The sequence below is a fragment of the Zalophus californianus genome, chromosome 5 (assembly GCF_009762305.2).
Source record: "Zalophus californianus isolate mZalCal1 chromosome 5, mZalCal1.pri.v2, whole genome shotgun sequence".
Classification (NCBI taxonomy): domain Eukaryota; kingdom Metazoa; phylum Chordata; class Mammalia; order Carnivora; family Otariidae; genus Zalophus; species Zalophus californianus.
The window spans coordinates 2,558,590-2,578,043 of record NC_045599.1 but is presented as its reverse complement, the minus strand read 5'-3'; the positions used below and the strand labels follow the sequence as shown (position 1 = coordinate 2,578,043).

Below are 19,454 nucleotides of genomic sequence, written 5' to 3'. Positions count from 1 at the left end.
CTATGGTTGTAGGTTACGTATCTCTTCTCCCGAGCTGCTTTCAGGATTTTCTCTTTGTCTCTGAGACTCTTAAGTTTTACTATTATATTTCGGGGTTTTGACGTATTTTTATTGATTTTGAGAGGGGTTCTCTGTGCCTCCTGGGTTTTGATGCCTGTTTCCTTCCCCACATGAGGGAAGTTCTCTGCTATAATTTGCTCCAATATTCCTTCTGCCCCTCTCTCTCTTCTTCTTCTGGGATCCCAATTATTCTAATGTTGTTTCGTCTTATCGTATCACTTATCTCTTGAATTCTGCCCTCGTGATCCTGTAGTTGTTTCTCTCTGTTTTTCTCAGCCTCTTTATTTTCCATCATTTGGTCTTCTATATCGCTGGTTCTCTCTTCTGCCTCATTTATCCTAGCAGTTAGTGCCCCCATTTTTTATTGCACCTCAATAATAGCCTTTTTGATTTCGACTTGGTTAGATTTTAGTTCATTTATTTCTCCAGGAAGGGTTTCTCTAATAACTTCCACACTTTTTTCAAGGCCAGCTAGTATCTTTAAAGTCATGATTCTGAACTCTAGGTCCGACATCGTACTAATGTCTGTATTGAGTATTTCCCTGGCAGACGTACTAACTCTTGTTCTTTTTGCTGAGGTGATTTTTTTTGTCTTGTCATTTTGTCCAGAGGAGAACAAATAAATGAGAGAACAAAATGCTAAGAGGTTAAAACTTCCGCAGCAAATATACTCTATATAAATCAGAAAAGACCTGAAACCAGGGGAAAAGAAAGGGAAAGAAAGAAAAAAGAAAGAGAAAAAAAGAAAAAGAAAAAGATAAAAACAAACAAAAACAGAACAAAACAAAAAAAAACAGAATATGATCAAATATGATCAGGCTAGTGCATAGATCAGTGCCACACACTAGATTTTGGGTGTATTTTGGTCTGTTAGAAGAAAGTGCTTCCTAAAATTTTAAAGGAAGAAAGAGTTATATATGTACAAAATAAGGGTTGATACAATGAAGGGATAGAAGATGAGTGTAAAGATGAAACTTATAAAAGGTTTTATAAACAGAATTGATAAGTTGTTTGAAGGAAGAAAGAAGAAAATTCAAAAAAAAGAAAAAAGAAAAGAAAAAAAATGGGAGAGACTGTGATCAGGCAGGAGACTAGAACAAAGCCATACACTAGTGATTTAGGGTATATTTTGATCTGTTAGAAGAAACTGTATATCAAAATTTTAAAGAGAGAATAACATATATATATATATGCCAAAAGTAAGGGTAACTACTATGAAGGTATAAAATATGGCTCTAAAAATGAAAAATAAAAAACGTTTTTTTAAAAAAGGGATTGATAAGATGTTGGTTGAAAAAGGGAAAAAGAAAAATTCAAAAAAACAAAAAAACAAAAAACAGTTTAAAAAATTAACTTTGAAAACTAATGAATCATGGTAAAAAAGCCATGAATTCTATGTGCAGTATTCCCCTAGCGCTGGAGTTCTCCCATTCTCCTTGATCGGTAAACTTGGTCTTGGCTTGCTGGCCGTTGGTGCTGATCTTCTGGGGGAGGGGCCTGTTGCCGTGGTTTCCAAATGTCTTCATGGAGACAGAATTGCCCCGCTCTTGTCGGTCCGGGCTAAGCAAGCTCTTTGGGTTTGCTCTCAGGAGCTTTTGTTCCCTGCCAGCTCTGGGCACATCTTTGGAGGACCAGGGTGAAAATGGTGGCCTCCCACTCTCTGCCTGGAGGAGCTGAGAATTCGGGGCCCCACTCCTCAGTGCGCCCCCAGAGAAAAGCATTCAATCACTCCCATCTCCCCGGTCTCCGGCCGCACTCCGCGCTCACCCGGCCTGTGACTGAGCATTTCTAGCTCTGGCACCCTACCCTGTGTGGAATCTCTAAATCCAGCAGATCCTTGCGGTGTGCTCCCGTGCCGCCCCTCCCGGGGGAGGGAGGGGAGTCTCCCCGGCTCTGCTGCTTGTTGGGTCCCTGCTGGAGGCGCAGTGGCCCGAGTGGGCCAGGGATCACAATTTATGGCCACCCTGAGCTCCCAGCCCACGCCTCGGCTCCGTCTCTGCAGCCGGCTTCCCCGCTCCAATACCTGGGAGCTCTGCCGCACTCAGGCACACCCGGTCTTTCTGTGACCCCGAGGGTCCTGAGACCACACTGTACCACGAGGGTTCTACCTCCTGCTTAGCCACTGGAGTGACGTCCCTCAGCGGAATCGACTTCTAAAAGTTTCAATTTTGTGCTCTGCGGCTCTAACATTTGCCAGAAGAGGCCATTGGAGGCCCCCTCCCCCGCCGTCTATCCTCCCGAATATCGCCTCGGATTCACTTCTCCGTGGGTCCTACCTTCCAGAAAGTGGTCGCTTTTCTGTTCAGAGAGTTGTTGCTACTCTCCTCTTCGATCTCCTGTTGAGTTCGTAGGTGTTCAGAATGGTTTGATCCGTATTCAGCTGAATTCCTGAGACCAGACGAAATCCAGGTCTCCTACTCCTCTGCCATCTTGCTCCACCCAACAATGTATATTCCACTGATCCAAGAACATGGAATATTTTTCCATCTTTTTGTGTCTTCTTCAATTTCTTTCATGAGTGTTCTGTAGTTCCTAGAGTATAGATCCTTTACCTCTTTGTTTAGGTTTATTCCAAGGTGTCTTATGGTTTTGGGTGCTATTGTAATGGAATCGTTTCTCTAATTTCTCTTTCTACAGTTGTGTTGTTAGTTTATACGAAAGCAACTGATTTCTGTGCATTTATTTTGTGCCCTGCCACATTACTGAATTGCTGTATGAGTTTTAGTAATTTAGGGGTGGAGTCTTTTGGGTTTTCCACATAAAGTATCATGATGTCTGTGAAAAGAGAGAATTTGACTTCTTCTATGCCAATTTGAATACCTTTTGTTTCTTTTTGTTCTCTGATTGCTGTTGCTAGGACTTCTAATACTATGTTGAAAAAGAATGGCAAGAGTGGGCATCCTTGACGTGTTCCTGATCTTAAGGGAAAGGCTCTCAGCTTTCCCCCTTTGAGGATGATATGCACTGTGGGTTTTTCATAGATGCATTTTATGAACTTGAAGAATGTTCCCTCTATCCCTGTACTTTGAAGAGTTTTAATCAGGAAAGGATGTTGTATTTTGTCAAATGCTTTTTCTGCATCAATTGAGAGAACCATATGGTTCTTCTCCCTCCTCTTATTAATGTGTTCTATCACATTGATTGATTTGCAAATGTTGAACCACCTTGCATCTCAGGGATAAAACCCACTTGGTTGTGATGGATGATCCTTTTAGGGTATTGTTGGATCCTTTTAGCTAGGATTTTGTTGAGGATTTTGGAATCCATATTCATCAGGGGTATCGGTCTGAAATTCTCCTTTTTGATGGGGTCTTTGCCTGGTTTGGGGGTTAAGGTAATGCAGGCCTCATAGAATGAGTTTGTAAGTTTTCCTTCTGTTTCTATTTTTTGAAATAGCTTCAGTAAAATAGGTATTATTTCTTCTTTGAATGTTTGGTAGAATTCCCCAGAGAATCCATCAGGCCCTGGACTCTTGTTTTTTGGGAGGTTTTTGATCACTGCTTCAATCTCTTTAGTGGTTATTGGCCTATTCAGGTTGTCAATTTCTTCCTGTTTCAATCTTGGCAGTTATAGGTTTCAAGGAAGGCCTCCATTTCATCCAGATTGCTCAGGTTATTGGCATATTTTTGTTGATAATAATTTCTAATAATTGTTTCTATTTCCTTGGTGTTAATCATGATCTCTCCCCTTTTGTTCATAATTTTATTAATTTGAGTCCTTTATTTTCTTTTGGATAAGTCTGGCCAGTGGTTTATCGATCTTATTAATTCTTTCAAAGAACCAACTTCTAGTTTTGTTGATCTGATCTATTGTGTTTCTGGTTTCTAATTCATTTATTTCTGCTCCAATTTTAATTATTTCTCTTCTAATGCGTGGCTTAGGCATCGTTTGTTGCTTTTTCTCTAGTTCTTTAAGGTGTAGAGTAGTTGGTGAATTAGGGATTTTTATAATTTTTTGTGAGTCTTGGACGGCTGTGTATTTCCCCCTTAGGACTACCTTTGCAGTATCCCATAGGTTTTGGACTGATGTGTTTTCATTCTCATTGATTTCCATGAATTGTTTAAGTTCTTCTTTGATTTCCTTGTTGACCCAAACATTCTTGAGCAGAGTATTCTTTAGCTTCCAAGTGTTTGAATTTCTGCCAATTTTTTTTCTTGTGATTGAGTTCCAGTTTTAAAGCATTGTGGTCTGAGAATATGCAGGTGATAATCTCAATCTTTTGGCATCAGGTGAGACCTGATTTGTGACCCAGTATGTATGGTCTATTCTGGAGAAAGTTCCATGTGCTCTGGAGAAGAATGAATATTCTCTTGTTTTAGGGTGGAATAATCTGTAAATATCTATGAGGTCCATCTGGTCGAGCGTGTCCTTCAAAGCTCTTGTTTCCTTGTTGATTTTCTGCTTAGATGATCTGTCCATTGCTGAGAGTGGAGTATTGAGGTCTCCTACATTTAACGTATTGTTATCAATATGACTCTTTATTTTAGTTAACAGTTGGTTTATGTAGATGGCTGCTCCCATGTTGGGGGCATAGATATTTACAATTGTTAGATCTTCTTGATGGATAGAGCCTTTAAGAATGATATAGTGTTCTTCTGTGTCTCTAACTACAGACTTTAGTTTAAAATCTAATTTGTCTGATATAAGAATTGCTACCCCAGCTTTCTTTTGTGGTCCACTGGCATGGGAGATGGATCTCTATCTCTTCACTTTCAGTCTGGATGTGTCTTTAGGTTCAAAATGAGTCTCTTGAAGGCAGCATGTGGATGGGTCCTGTCTTTTTATCCAATCTGCAACCCTGTGCTGTTTTATGGGAGCATGTAGGCCATTCACGTTGAGAGTGATTATTAAAATATATGAATTAATTGTCATCATGTTGCCTGTGAAGACATTGTTCTTATACATTGTCCCTGTAAATTTCTGTTGTATATCACTCCTGGGGTCCTTCTCCTTTTATAGAACTCCCCTTAAAATTTCTTGCAGGGCTGGCTTTGTGGTCACATATTCTTTCAGTTTCTGCTGGTCGTGGAAGCTCTTCATCTCTCCATCCATTCTAAATGACAGCCTTGCCGGATAAAGTATTCTTGGCTGCATGTTCTTCTCATTTAGTAGCCTGAATATGTTTTGTCAGGCCTTTCTGGCTTGCCAGGCCTCTGTGGATAGGTCTGACATTATTCTGATGTTCCTCCCTCTGTCTGTAAGGAATCTCTTCCCCCTAACTGCCCTTAAGATGGTTTCCTTGGTTCTAAGATTTGCGAGTCTTACTATTACATGCCGGGGTGTTGGCCTGTTTTTCTTGATCTTGGAAGGGGTCCTCTCTGCCTCTAGGATGTGAATGTTTGTTTCATTCCCCAGATTAGGGAAGTTCTCAGCTACGATTTGCTCAAATACATCTTCTAGTCCTCTCTCTCTGTCCACTCCCTCCGGGATTCCAATTATTCTGACATTGGAACACTTCATGTTGTCACTTATTTCTCTGAATCTATTTTCATGGATTCTAGTTGTTTTTCCCTGGCCTTCTCTTTTCCCTTTTTATCTATTATATTGTCTTCCAGGTCACTTATTCATTCTTCTGCCTCACTTACCCTAGCTGTTAGATTATCTAGGTTGGATTGGATCTCATTGATAGCATTTTTAAGTTCTGCCAATTCAGCTTTCATTTCTGCCCTTAGAGACTCTATGTTGCCATTATTGATTTCTCCATTCTAGCCATTGTCTTCATAATTGCTAGCCTGAATTCTATCTCTGACATCTTGGTTATATCTGCATCCATTTGTAAATCTGCAGCATAAGTCATAATCTCTGAGTCTTTTCTATTTTGGGAGTTCCTCCTCCTAGTCATTCTGTTGATGGGTGTTTTAGGGAATGTATAGTGTGCAAATTATTGACCAGAACCCAAGCAAGATGCACCTATTTTCTTGGGACCTTAAGGTTGCTGGTCTTTTGTTTTCCCAGACTGTCTTCTGGGGGAGGGGCCTGCCCTGCTGTCACTCAGGTAAGCCTGTTTGGGCAGAGTTGCACTGCCCCCCTATGGTGGGGGATGGGCTCAGCAGGAATCAGTTTTGGGGGTTTTTGTTCTCTGGTGGCTTTTCCTGGCAGCTTTCCACCTCTCTTCTCTGAGTCAGAGCAGAGAGAGTTACAGTCTGTTCTTCATTAACCTCCCCAGGCCACAGCATCTCCATTTCTGTCTGTGCTGCTATAAACTGCTGTGTCCTGGGTTGTGTGCTCCTCTGCAGTGCCCCCAGTCCTGCCTCCTGGTCTGAGCACGTCTCTGCCCTTTGTGCTTCTATAACCGCCAGCCGCTCCCAGTTCTCAGGTGTGACCCCGCCACTCCGGGTTTCCACCCCGGGGGCTGCCCAAAGTCCTTTCCCCGCTGCTACTGGTCCGCGAGTCTGTGCCCAGTCCCTAGCACATGAGGCTGTCACTCACCAGCGGCGTAGGATCCCCATGGCCAGACACCCTCCCTTTGCCGTTTATCCTCCAATATCTGCCCATGGAATCAGGGCTCCCAGCTTTGTACTTCAAAACCAACTGCCTGTGATATTCTGTTTGTAGAGATCCAGATCTTCTTACAACTCAGGCTGGTTTCCTGGGTGCTCAGAATGGTCTGGTAGATATCCAGCTCAATTCCAGGGACCAGTTGAAATAGGGTTCCCTAATCCTCCGCCATCTTTCCTTCTCCCCAAAATCCAAACATCTTAAACTCAAGTGATCCAGAAATTTTAATTCTTGGAGGTAAGAACGTCTGTTATCACGCAGCTCTGACTTTCACAGGAATTGCTCAATTTGACTGGTCATATCTTTTCATCATGCTGTTGAATAACCACGGTGTGCGAAGACATCTGTTCTTTATAGATAACATTAAAACAATTTAAAGAGTAAGTCATAAAAAATGATACTCAAAACTCATAACCAACCACCATTTTAATTAGACTATTTAAATGTTCCTTCAAATAAATAATGAAAAAACTTGAATAGGCAACTTATAAAAGAGGAAACCCAACATTTAAAAATATCATCAATATTATTAATCATCAAGTGAATGAAAATTAAAAACATAGTGAAATGTCTATGTAAACCCACCACAAGGGTTAAAACTTAAAAAAACTCCCAAACACCAAGTGGTCCTGAAACTGCAGCCACAGGAACTATTATAAAAGATGACTTGAAGTGAAACTTGATGCAGCCATACCGCAAAACAAGTTGAAATTATTTAGTTTTATGATATGTATAACCCATAAACAAGTAATTACACTCCTAGAAATACCAATACTATACCTATTAGACCTGTTAGAATGGCTGTTTTCAAAAAGATAAGAAATATACAGTGCTGGGAAGAATATGGAGAAAAAATAATGCTTGTGCACTTTTGGTGGAAATATAAATTGGTGCAGCCACTATGGAAAACAGTATGGAGTTCAACAAAAATTAAGAAGAAAACTATCAAGTGATCCAACAATTCCACTTCTGGGTATTATCCTAAGGAACCTAAAACACTAACTCAAAAAAGACCTATGCATCTCCATTTTCATTTCAATAGTTTTACCTTAGTTCAGACATGGAAACATGTATCTGTTACTTAAGTATGTATTGACGGATGAATGGCTAAATAAAATGTGGTGTATATATATGCAATGGAATCATAGTCACCCATAAAATTAATATATTGTTATTTGTGACAATACAGATGGATCTTGAGGACATTATACTAAGTGAAAAGTCAGAAGTCAAACAGAAAAAGACAAATACTGTATGATCTCACTTATATGTGGAATCTGAAAAAGCACATGGCGAGACCAGTTCTTCTCATTTTATTCAATGATAAAAATTGCACAAGAAAATTTCAACTGATATATCTGTTAATCAATGTATCTACCATCTATTTTTTTCCTGTATCTATTGTCTATCATTTTTCTTTATAGCACATTTCTAGACACCTTAACTTTAAAACTTATGTCTATTGACAGCATTAATGTATGGGTTTTTCACGTAGGCATCACTTAAAACAGTTGCTGTGTATTAAAATAATTTGCTTATTAGAAAGGATATATATTTTTTTATCAACTATATGTATGAGTCTCACTAGAAGAGATATCAAAACCATTTCTGTCAACTATGTACAAGGATTTAGAGATTGGGAAATATGCAATTAAATGCTCTCATAATTCTCTATATCAAAACCTTATTTAAGCTAGACTTTGAAATATGGATATAATTTGGAAACATAGGAGATTTCATGAGGAGGGTAATATAAAGCTTCAGAAATGCAATGATGAGTCTACAGAACATGAAATGTATTGCTACAGACATTTTTTATGTCTCTATGTTACAAGCCATATAACATAACATGCTACCCAACTTCCCTCGGTCTCCTTTTTCCATCTATTTAACTATATTCACATCACTTCACATTGGTTGGAAGAATAAAAGTGACAAGATAGTTTTCTGCAGCAAAAAATGAAAATAATTTTAAATATTTAGGCTATTTGAAATGTTATATGACACTGAAACCTGGAAAAAGTGGATGTGGGATTTATCACAATGAGAGAAACAGTGCCAGATGCTATTTTCATAAATTCCAACATTATTAAAAAATAATTAGCACAATATCTAACATCAGCACATTAGATAAAAGTTAATTATATAAATAAAAAATATATGAGTACAAAAATATAATTTTCATCAAAGGAACAAAAATGTAAGAATAATCTAATTAAATATATGAGTAAATATATAAAATCCATCATAAGATATATATAAGTCAAATAACTGAAGCTTGTGAGTAAATTGAGTATTTTCCTAAACTGCAAAACTTAGTCAAACTCAATTCATATTAAAATCAAATTTTCAAGGTGGCTGGGTGGCTCAGTTGGTTAAATGTCCCGACTCTGGATCTCAGCTCAGGTCTCGATCCCATGGTCATGAGTTCAAGCCCCACATTGGGCTCCACACTGTGTGTGGCGCCTACCTAAAAATAAATAAATAAATAAATAATAATCAAATTCCCATCAGATATTGAAAAGCAAATGCTATAAAGTGGAATGAATAAAATATAGATGCAAAATCTAGGATATTAAAAAATGATATAAATGAAATGTCATGGAAGATGATAGTTTTGGAGGAATAAAAATCTCATGCAAATCTCACTGTATATGTAGTTCATCACAGGAGTCCAAATCACTGAAGAAGAGAAAAAATTTTCATAATTTCTATATAATTAAGATAGAAAGTGAAGGAATATAAGAGACAATTAATTTCTATTATAACTGATAATCAGAGGGGTGCCTGCACTGTTCAGTCAGTTAAACATCTGCCTTTGGCTCAGGTCATGATCCTGGGGTCCTGGAATTGAGCCCAGAGTCAGGCTCCCTGCTCAGTGGGGAGTCTGCTCCTCCCTCCTCCCTGTTCCTGCTCCTACTCTATCTCTGAAATGAATTAAAAATAAAATTGACAACCTGAGACCATTACTAACAAGACCCTATGATATATTATAGATCTTTAGTAGAAATAACTCCAAACAGCTATTTGAGTAATAAACAGCTTCAAATTTCATCACCTTTCCATTACTCCTTTTAATATCTTCTTTTTTCTTCTTGAAACAAAGTTTTATTCAGGACACGTTGCAATATGAAATGGGGCAACATTTTCAACATCTGTTTTTAAAATGTTCTCCCCATAGAGTTATATTTTTAAAATCAAATAAAAGTGAGTAGCTTAATTTTAATTTCTTTTTCTTCTCTTTCCTTTCCTTTTTTTATTTTGCTTAACTTTAATTTCAACATATGTTCAGTATTTTCCTGTAAAATAATCAGCTAATCTCCATAGGACTTTAACAAGAGCTAATTTAATATCTTTGCTCCTCAGACAGTAGATAACAGGGTTCAAGGTGGGAGGTACCACAGAATAGAACATAGACATGAACAAGTCCAGGAGAGAAGGCTCATGAGATGTTGTCTTCAAATAAGCAATAGTACCTGTTAGAAGGAATGTAGTCACCAGAATCAGGTGAGGCAAGCAGGGGGAAAAGGCTTTGCCCTGCTTCTGTCTGGTTGGGATATTTAACACAGTGGAGAAAATATGTACATAAGAGACCACAAATCCATAACAGACCCCAATGGCCACACTGACATTAATAGTTGCATGTTCCACAGAACAAGTGAGCTTCAGTAGGGCAGGCACATCACAAAATAACTGATGTATCTTAGTGGACCCACAAAATTTTAAAGAGAATGTCCCAGCTGAGTACAAGATTCTGAAGACCCCTCCACTGAGCCAGGAGACTAACACCAGCTGGACACAGACCTCTTTGCCCATAACAGCCTCATAATGCAGAGGACGACAGATGGCAATATAGCAGTCATAAGACATTGCAGTGAGAATGCCAATCTCGGACCCAGACATTAGTACCACAAGGAAGAGCTGTAACACACAACCCAGGAAAGAGATGGAGTCAGTGAAGGTGATGGCATTGAGGATGGATTTGGGGACTGTGGCAGAAATGAGACACATATCTAAGAAGGATAAATGCCTTAGGAAGAAGTACATTGGAGTGTGGCGGTGTTGGTCAAGAATTGTGAGGAGCATGATAATTAAATTCTCCATTATGGCCAGTAGGTAGATCAGGAAGAGAAACACAGCATGTAGCCTCAAGAGCATCTGGTTCTCAGTAAATCTCAGAAGAAAGAATTCCATTATTACTGTTTGATTCATCGTATTTTATACTTAAAAGCCACCTACTGAATAAAGAAAAAAGTTACATTAAAATAACAAAATATTATTTGCTTCTTTGTTTTTGAAACATGTATACTTTATTAACATGGGATAGATGGAAAATTTAAAATACCAAGATATCTATATTTATAGTTTAATCAGATATAAAACAACTATAAGCATAACAGTCCAATATAACTGGACTTAAATTCATTGTGAAAGATGAAAATAATTCCACTTGCCTCTCTAACTCAATACTTGAAATGATTTTTGAGTAAATTTATTTCAGCGGGAATTTCAGAATTGGCTACATAATTCCAATTGTAATAGAATGCATATTTGTTATGCATAAATATCCTAATTGATGTAAGTGGTGATGTGGGTCAGAAGTCATGGATGAGAGATTATGCAGAAAAAAAAGAAGTTATGGATGAATTTTCTGTTTGTAGCATATTGCACACTGTTTGAATAATCATTAATGTTAGTTGATATTCTATTACCCACTTCTCATTGAAAGACATTAAATTTTATCCCATGTTTTCATTAAAAACCTATTTTTTTGGTGAAAATATCATCAATGGGGTGCCTGGGTGTCTCAGTGGTTAGCATCTGCCTTTAGCTCAGGTCATGATCCCAGGGTCCTGAGATCCAGGCAGCAGTAGGGCTCCCTGCTTAGTGGGGTGTCTGCTTCTCCCTCTCCCTTTGTCCCTCCACCCCACTCATGTTCTATTGCATGCTCTATGGCCCTCTCTCAAATAAATAAATAAAAATATTTAAAAGGAAAATATCATCAATATTATTTGCTATTTCTTTGTGAAGTTATTTACTAAAAAACAAAACAGAAAGCTACCCTGGTAATTTTGTCAAATTGGTTTAAAAATGTGTAGTACCATTTTCTTATGAAAAGAACAAAATTGAAGACTATAAAGCAGATTTTTAGCATGCAACACTAGCAAGGATTTAATTAACAGCAAGAACAAGCACATATTAGAGATGTAACTGTATCTAGTGAGAAAAACACAGTGTCCTCCCATTTTAGACTCACACAAGACTTATAATCCATGATCACTCAAAAACCCCATTGAGATCTTTTATCATAATTTTGTCCCTCAGATATTTCTTTCTTTTTTATTTTCTTTTTTTATTATTATGTTCAGCTAGCCAACATTGAGTACATCATTAGTTTTTGATGTAGTGTTCAATGGTTCATTTTATATATATATATATTTATTATATATATATATAACACCCAGTGTTGATCACAACAGGTGCTCTCCTTAATACCCATCACCTTTTAATTGTACTTTAGCCTCACTTCAGTGACAATTTCTTTAGATCTCCATACAGCCTCTTTCAACCCCTCACAATATGTGTGACTTTCTCAGTGAACACTGTAATTTAAGAAAAAAAATTTCCTTAACCTCTGTAAATGAAACTCAGCCTTTGATCCACAAGTTTCTAATTGAGTACTAACTGTAAAAATGTTTCATCCACCCTTGGAATCTTTCTCATCAGCCTTTCTCAGTCAGACTTTTGAGAACTCCCTGTGTCTGAGCCCATCTCTCCTGCATTATCACTCATCTTCCCAATCATCAGACTGACACACCATGACATGGAGTTTCTCTTGAAAGCCAAAGGTAGTGGGAATTTGATCATCATTATCCTACTTAGGCTCTTCTACCTATGGAAAGCCCTTCAATCATTTTAATTTCAGTGCCTTAAGCCTTAATTATCTGAGTAATCCAGCATCAACACAGTGTTTGTGCCCTGGAAGAAGAACAGTGATTATTCATTCTCCATGTGACAGTGAGCCAGATTGAAGGTTCCCTTGTGCTTACTCTGATGTTTCTTCTTTCCACCTGGAAAAGTAGACTCAGACTTTCTATTGATTCTTTATGTAGTTTCTGCTACTTTCAATGTGATAATTTCTTAACTTCAGAGAAGTTCCATTTGGTTGAACTCCTATTAATCTTTAATTTGGAAGAGTGCAAAATAGACATATACATATAGTTTGGCCAATGCTGTCTTTGCCTCTATGTGGACATAATTTTTTATTAATAAAACAAATATTTATTTTAACATCTGAAAGTCATCCATACTGGTTTCACAATCAGGCACAATTGTTAATATTTTCCATAATCAAAAAGAGTTATTGATATCTATTTATTTATTTATTTATTTTTTAAAGATTTTATTTATTTGACAGAGAGAGACACAGTGAGAGAGGGAACACAAGCAGGGGGAGTGGGAGAGGGAGAAGCAGGGTCCCGCCGAGCAGGGAGCCGGACGTGGGGCTCGATCCCAGGACCCCGGGACCATGACCTGAGCCGAAGGCAGACGCTTAACGACTGAGCCACCCAGGTGCCCCAAAAAGAGTTATTAATATTTAATATGAAATTTTCCTATAGTTCAATATTATGTTTCTATCGATTAAGTTAAATATATAAAACCAAAAAGTTATTTTTCTCATCTTAAAGTAAACAATACTTTGAAACCACTTATTTCCAAATAATTACTGTGTTAATGGGATATGAAGTCATATTTTAATGTAAAAAGTTGCATATAAATATCAGATAATTTTAATTTTATTTGTTAAATATGTATTTATTTGTTTATTTTTAGAGAGAGAGAAAGGAAGAGCACAGGTAGGGGGAGGGACAGAGGAGGAGGGAGAGAGAGAATCTCCAGCAGACTCCCCACTGAACATGGAGTCTGATGCAGGGCTTGATCCAGCACCCTGAAATCATAACCTGAGCTGAAATCAAGAGTCAGACACTCAACCAACTGAGCCACTAAGGTGCCCCAATATCAAATATTTTAACATATTTAACAGACAAAACAAATATTTCTCTTTTTTTTAAAGATTTATTTATTTATTTGAGAGAGCGAGAATGAGAGAGAGAGAGAGAGCACATGAGAGGGGAGAGGGTCAGAGGGAGAAGCAGACTCCCCGCTGAGCAGGGATCCCGATGCAGGACTCAATCCCAGGACTCCAGGATCATGGCCTGAGCCGAAGGCAATCGCTTAACCAACTGAGTCACCCAGGCACCCAGACAAAACAAATATTTCTATCACTCCCATGGACTTTAGGCAAGAAATTCCCTGTCTAACAAGACCACTTATAAAAAGAAGATTGTTTTGAAGATTTTGATATCATACTTTGTTTTCAAACGTAATTACTTAATAATCCAAAATTGAATAAATGACAGAGAATAGAAGATCTCATAAGGGTTAAAAGGTATTAGACATTTTATTTTTGATTAAAGGTAGAGTGGAATATGTGTATATATATATACATATATATATATAATGGAATATTACTCAGCTATAAAAGAAAATGAAGTCATGTCATTCACAACAACATGGATGATCTAGAGAGTATAATGTTAAGAAAAATAAGCCAATCAAAGAAAGACAAATATCATATGACTTCATTCATGCGTGGAATTTAAGACACAAAACAAATGAACAAAGGAAAAAGAGAGAAAGAAACTCTTAACTATACAGAACAAACTGAGGGTTACCAGAGGGGGGCAGGTGGGAGAATGAAATAGGTGATGGGGATTAAGGAGTGCAATTGTGATGAGCACTTGGTATTTTATTAAAGTGTTGAAATGCTACGTTGTAAACCTATTATTACATTTTGATATAATATATATATATATGGAATTTGAATAAATACTTAAAAAATAAGAATCGAATTTTGAGAAAAAGACTGCCGAGAAGACTTTCAAAGTAATTTTAGTAGAGAAACTAGTAAAAATAAAATAAAATAAAATGAAATGAAATAAAAATAATTAATTTGGGGTTTCTCTTTACACTGTTTTTTAAAAAACAGGTCTTATTTTGAAGTCAAGAAGAGCCATAAAACTGCAAATAACTTCCCCGTATGCCTCCAGGTTTTTGTTTCAAATCATAATGATTTTGATGGAGCTTCTCTGACATGTACATGCCAGTATGTGTTTTCCTTGTGCTGTCTCCAAGTTCTAAGAGGAAAAATTGTCCTTAATGTCCTGTGCCTTTGGGAACTTTTTCTCTAATAAGAGAAAGACTTTTAACACAGCTTCAAATGGACCTTTATGCAGTACATGGGATTCTCCCAGGAGGTCAGACTTTCAGATGTGCCTAAATTTAATTTCTGAGATTCCAAAGCCTTTGAGACTCTGCCCTCATTTCCCATCTCTGATTTGAGAGTTGACGCTACTGTCCTTTTTCCAGTGAGATAAAGGATGAGATCTCACTGGATCTCATTAGAATAAGCCGTGCATCATCCCTTTATTTATTCATTATATGTTTGTGGACATTGAATTCTAATACATTAATTTGCTTCTAAAGCATGTAACAATTTACATTTAGGTCTGCATCCACTAATCTTTAGTTGATTCTGATAATTTCAGTTAAGCTGCAATAGTGAGAATCACTAAGAGACATACTACCCTGACTTTGGGATTAGTAATATGGTTAATGTTTAAGTCCTTGAGCCACCAAAAGTTCTATTGATTTTTCCTTTACTCTCTCCCTGGATTCAAGCCAGACTCCAGTGAAATAACATTCCTACAGGTTCTCACTAAATAATAGAGATACCAGGATAGAATCTTCCCCAAAACTCGTATTTCCTAACATCTTTAGCAGTTGTCAAATAATGTCAGTGACATCCTAATGAGCATGTAAGGTTCATGTCTCCTCTTGGGACCAGCATCATGGTGAAAATCAGCAGGATCTTCTTTATTGTTGGGATAAAGTGGAATCTATTTTCAGAATCAGATCCTGTAATATTCCCCATGTCTTCTAGAAAATGCATAATTATTTATTCATTTTTTAAATGTTTGCTCTAAATTATTGCCTCTCTAAATATCCTGGATGACACAATCTCCAAATTTCCTCTATCTGGTTTCTATCATCTAAGAATCACTTAACACTACAACATTCATCATGGATTTGTTTGGATTATATCTTTATCCTTATCCTCATCATTTTCTGCTATCATCAGGGCTTTTAACAATACCATAAGACATCCCACACATGGACCATCATCATATTAACTTTTGAATCATTTTAGCAATTTCAAAATTACTTGGAAAACTTTTGGTTGGAATTTAATCTAGCCCAATATTGAGTACAGTGAGCAACAGAGGTGGTATATTTCTTATTAAAAAAAAAACTTTAAAAATTTATTAGCAATTTGTACACTTTGAAGATGTAAGTCAATTACATATATTGTTAAATTCATCACTAAATACTGCATTTTCACATCCAAATCTGTGTTAGTTGGCCACTGGTGCTGTATGAAAATGCCCTAGACCACATAATTTAAACAACAGAAATTATTTTCGAACAGTTTTGGTGTTGAAATTTTAAGATGAAGGTTTGGGCAGGGTTGTTTCTTCTGAGTTATTTCTCTTTTGTTATCCTACGGTTGACCTATTGCTGTCTCTTCAAATGACCATTCCTCTGTGCACCAGTGCCCATTGTGTCACTCTGTGTGTCCTATTCTCTTCTTATAAGAAGAGTAATCAGGGGCACATAGGTGGCTCAGTCAGTTAAGCCTCTGCCTTTGGCTCAGGTCATGATCTCAGGGTCCTCGAATCAAGAACTTCGTTGGGATCCCTGCTCAGTGGGGAGCCTGCAACTCCCTCTGATTCTGCCCTTCCCCTGGCCTGTTCTCTCTCTCTCAAATAAATGCATAAAATCTTTTTTTTAAAGAACAGTAATCAGATTAGATTAGGACACCCACATGTCCCCATTTTAAGTTAATTATTCCTTCAAAGCCCTACTTCTAAATTTGGTCAACTTCTGATGGTCTGGTAGTTGGGAGTTAACATGTGAAATTTCTGAGAATACAAATAAACCCATAAAATAATATAAATGAAGGGGCGCCGGGGTGGCTCAGTTGGTTAAGTGACTGCCTTTGGCTCAGGTCAAGATCCGGGGGTCCCGGGATCGAGTCCCACATCGGGTTCCCTGCTCAGCAGGGAGTCTGCTTCTCCCTCTGACCCTCTTACCTCTCGTGCTCTATCTCTCATTCTTTCTCTTTCAAATAAACAAATAAAATCTTTAAGAAAAAAAAATATAAATGAAGCTGTTTTTACTTTCTAATTCCATCTGTTTTTGTTGTTTGTTTTTGGTTTTTTTACTACTACAAAATATTCTAATTTTATTATGAGTCACTTTTTAAAAAATGTTTTTATTGTTATGTTAATCACCATATATTACATCATTAGTTTTGATGTAGAGTTCCATGATTCATTGTTTGTGCATAACACCTAGTGCTCCACGCAGAATGTGCCCTCTTTAATACCCATCACCAGGCTAACACATCCCCCCACCCCCCTCCCCTCTAAAACACTCAGTTTGTTTTTCAGAGTCCATCATCTCTCATGGTTCGTCTCCCCCTCCAACTTAATCCCCTTCATTCTTCCCCTCCTGCTATCTTTTCTTCTTTTTTTTTCTTAATATATATTGCATTATATGTTTCAGAGGTAAAGATCTGTGATTCAACAGTCTTGCACAATTCACAGCGCTCACCATAGCACATAACCTCCCCAATGTCTATCACCAGGCACCCGATCCCTCCAACCCCCCCACCACTCCAGCAACCCTCAGTTTGTTTCCTGAGATTAAGAATTCCTCATATGAGTGAGGTCATATGATACATGTCTTTCTCTGATTGACTTATTTCACTCAGCATAACACCCTCCAGTTCCATCCACGTCATTGCAAATGGCAAGATCTCATGCCTTTTGAGGGCTGCATAATATTCCATTTTGTATATATACCACTTCTTCTTTATCCATTCATCTGTTGATGGACATCTTGACTCTTTCCATAGTTTGGCTATTGTGGACATTGCTGCTATAAACATTGGGATGCATGTAACCCTTCGGATCCCTACATTTGTATCTTTGGGGTAAATACCCAGTACTGCAATTGCTGGATCATATGGTAGTTCTATTTTCAACTCTTTGAAGAACCTCCATACTGTTTTCCAGAGTGGATGCACCAGCTTGCATTCCCACCAACAGTGTAGGAGAGTTCCCCTTTCTCCGCATCCCCGCCAACATCTGTCATTTCCTGACTCGTTAATTTTAGCCATTCTGACGGGTGTGAGGTGGTATCTCATGGAGGGTTTGATTTGGATTTCCCTGATGCCGAGCGATGTTGAGCACTTTTTCATGTGTCTGTTGCCCATTTGGATGTCTTGTTTGGAAAAATGTCTATTCATGTCTTCTGCCCATTTCTTGATTGGATTATTTGTTCTTTGGGGGTTGAGTTTGATAAGTTCTGTATAGATTTTGAATACTAGCCCTTAATCTGATATGTCATTTGCAAATATTTTCTCCCATTCTGTCGGTTGTCTTTTGGTTTTGTGGACTGTTTCTTTTGCTGTGCAGAAGCTATTTATCTTGATGAAATCCCAATAGTTCATTTTTGCCCTGATTTCCCTTGCCTTTGGCAATGTTTCTAGGAAGAAGTTGCTGCGGCTGAGGTCGAAGAGGTTGGTGCCTGTGTTCTCTTTTAGGATTTTGATGGACTCCTGTCTCACGTTTAGGTCTTTCAACCATTTGGAGTCTATTTTTGTGTGTGGAGTAAGGAAATGGTCCAGTTTCATTCTTCTGCATGTGGCTGTCCAATTTTCCCAACATCATTTGTTGAAGAGACTGTCTTTTTTCCATTGGACATTCTTTCCTGCTTTGTCAAAGATGAGTTGACCATAGAGTTGAGGGTCCATTTCTGGGCTCTCGATTCTGTTCCATTGATCTATGTGTCTGTTTTTGTGCCAGTACCATACTGTCTTGATGATGACAGCTTTGTAATAGAGCTGGAAGTCTGGAATTGTGATGCTGCCCACTTTGCTTTTCTTTTTCAATATTCCTCTGGCTATTCGGGGTCTCTTCTGGTTCCATACAAATTTTAGAATTATTTAATCAATTTCTTTGAAAAAAGTGGATGGTATTTTGATGGGGATTGCATTGAATGTGTAGATTGCTCTAGGTAGCATTGACATCTTCACAATGTTTGTTCTTCCAATCCATGAGCATGGAACGTTTTTCCATTTCTTTGTGTCTTCCTCAATTTCTTTCATGAGTATTTTATAGTTTTCTGAGTACAGGTCCTTTGCCTCCTTGGTCAAATTTATTCCTAGGTATCTTATGGTTTTGGGTGCAATTGTAGGTGGGATCGACTCCTTAATTTGTCTTTCTTCTGTCTTGTGTTGGTGTATAGGAATGCCACTGATTTCTGTGCATTGATTCTATATCCTGCTACTTTACTGAATTCTTGTATGAGTTCTAGCACTTTTGGGGTGGAGTCTTTTGGGTTTTCCACATACAGTATCATATTATCTGCAAAGAGTGAGAGTTTGACTTCCTCTTTGCCGATTTGGATGCCTTTGATTTCTTTTTGTTGTCTGATTGTTGTGGCTAGGACTTCTAATACTATGTTGAATAGCAGTGGTGAGAGTGGATATCCCTGCTGCTTTCCTGATCTTAGGGGAAAAGCTCTCAGCTTTTCCCCATTGAGAATGATATTCGCTGTAGCTTTTTCATAGATGGCTTTTATGATATGGAGGCATGTACCCTCTATCCCTATACTCTGAAGAGTTTTGATCAAGAAAGGATGCTGTACTTGTCAAATGCTTTTTCTGCATCTGTTGAGATGATCATATGATTCTTGTTCTTTTGTTA

The 19,454-nt window shown here is 37.8% G+C and overlaps 1 protein-coding gene across 1 annotated transcript; it reads right to left on the bottom strand.

The window, feature by feature from the left end:
* Window positions 1-9,846: 9,846 nt before the first annotated feature.
* Window positions 9,847-10,770, bottom strand: LOC113928639 (olfactory receptor 14K1-like). Its single transcript, XM_027604486.1, has one exon. The coding sequence runs from the start codon at window positions 10,768-10,770 to the stop codon at window positions 9,847-9,849; it is 924 nt and encodes a 307-aa protein (XP_027460287.1).
* Between the last annotated feature and the right edge of the window lie 8,684 nt (window positions 10,771-19,454).

Bases quoted from the DNA above. Each gene is read 5' to 3' on its own strand.
- LOC113928639 (XM_027604486.1), bottom strand. From the start codon at position 10,770: ATGAATCAAACAGTAATAATGGAATTCTTTCTTCTGAGATTTACTGAG.